At 45.2% G+C, this 1,489-nt stretch overlaps 1 protein-coding gene across 1 annotated transcript in view; it reads right to left on the bottom strand.

Annotated features, from left to right (window-relative positions):
- LOC107096928 (zinc finger protein RFP-like) overlaps positions 1 to 964 on the bottom strand; it is a 9,802-nt gene extending 8,838 nt beyond the window's left edge. The window contains exon 1 of the mRNA XM_015393834.1: positions 4 to 964. Within this exon, the coding sequence (XP_015249320.1) occupies positions 4 to 930 (927 nt within the window). The 5' untranslated portion in view covers positions 931 to 964. The remainder of the gene's footprint in view (positions 1 to 3) is intronic.
- Between the last annotated feature and the right edge of the window lie 525 nt (positions 965 to 1,489).

The raw sequence follows: 1,489 nt of genomic DNA, 5'->3' as shown, positions 1-1,489 counted from the left end.
TACATCATAAAAGAAGACCAGACCCTCCTCGTAATCCACAAACACCCCAACCTTTTCAGGACGAGACTGAAGAGAGAAATGGACTGGAGGCTCAGACAGACCAATGTACTCCTTTCCATTCCTCACAGTTAAGGACCAGTAACCAAACTGGGGCCTGAGTCTGATGAGTCCCACCCTTTTGACCGACTCGTTGGCCACCCCTAAAGTCCAGTTAGTCTTTCCTTTCACCTGGACCTCGAAGTAGAACCTACCTGAGGAGAAACTCTGCTCCCCTAAAACGTATTTATAATATAAAAACCTCTTTAGGTCGTGTGGGAGATTCTTCTGTGGATCACAACATCTCACTTGTTTCCTGTCAGCCGACAGGACAAGTTTGGGATGCAGAGTGTGCGGATCCAGAGTCACATCCACCGCGTAGCGTTGAGCCTTCATCAGCTCGGCTCGGATCAACAGTCTGGGGATTTCTTTCTTCATCACCTCAGTGAAAAGCTGCTCCAGGTGAACGGTAGAAAGCATATATTCTTCTGGTGATTCTGGTTTCTTTCCCTTTGCTTCCTCTTTCAGATGAGGGCCATATTTTACTTGGGAGGATACAATCAAGAAAAGACAAAATAAAAATATTTTAAAGGCATTACTTCTAGTTCTAAAGAAGAAATGTCCTCTAACTGGCTCTCGATTCTGGCGCTGAGCTGACCGTCTGAACATGTCCAGCAGCTCAGCGATCAGAGTGTTAACCTGCAGCTCTGGTTTTGGGAAGAACATCCTTTGACAGATTGGACACTGAAAGGGGACATCAGCATGGGAGGTTTCCGTGACGCAGTTCTTACAGAAGTTGTGCCCACATGGTGTGCTGACCGGATCCGTGAAGACATTCTGACATACGAAGCACCGGAACTGGTCTTCAGATAGGAGACAGCTGGCTGTGGCCATGTCTGCAAGCTGAGACCTGAGGCAAGAAGGCAAAATGTTTAACAGCTAATGTCACATGAGTGCAGAGATACACAGGAAAAGCCATGCATGGCGACACCTGAGGGCTATTTTCAGCGTCCTGAGGAGCTAGTAGCCATGTTTTTAGAAGAAAACAGGAGGACAACCTGGGCATTCACAGGGAGACCAGAAAAACAGTTACTGTTGGTGCAAGGCAACAATATTAACAGCTGCAGCCTTGATAGTACAGTCAAACCCTTTGGGCTTGTTTCAGATGTTTTACTGAACCCAAAACCAAAGCAAGGCTTTCTAGAAGTATCCAGAAAAAAGTTCATTTTAACCAAGTTCCGATTTGCATCCCCTAAAGTCAGAACTCTGATTAAGAAAGTTTTGGTTCCCACATGTCTGTCTTCTCTATTAAAACATGGCGAGAGCTGCTGGACCTGAACCTATAAGTTTCACATCGTTCAGCATCATTTTATTAGTCTTTTGGTATCAGCATCTATGACTAAACTAATGAGCCTGATCATTGAGCAGAAAAATAATCACTGAGTTAGCAGAG

The sequence above is a fragment of the Cyprinodon variegatus genome, unplaced genomic scaffold (genome assembly GCF_000732505.1).
Source record: "Cyprinodon variegatus isolate N-32 unplaced genomic scaffold, C_variegatus-1.0 Scaffold659, whole genome shotgun sequence".
NCBI lineage: Eukaryota > Metazoa > Chordata > Actinopteri > Cyprinodontiformes > Cyprinodontidae > Cyprinodon > Cyprinodon variegatus.
The sequence above is the reverse complement of the archived record's forward strand: the minus strand, read 5'-3'. Positions and strand labels throughout refer to the sequence as shown.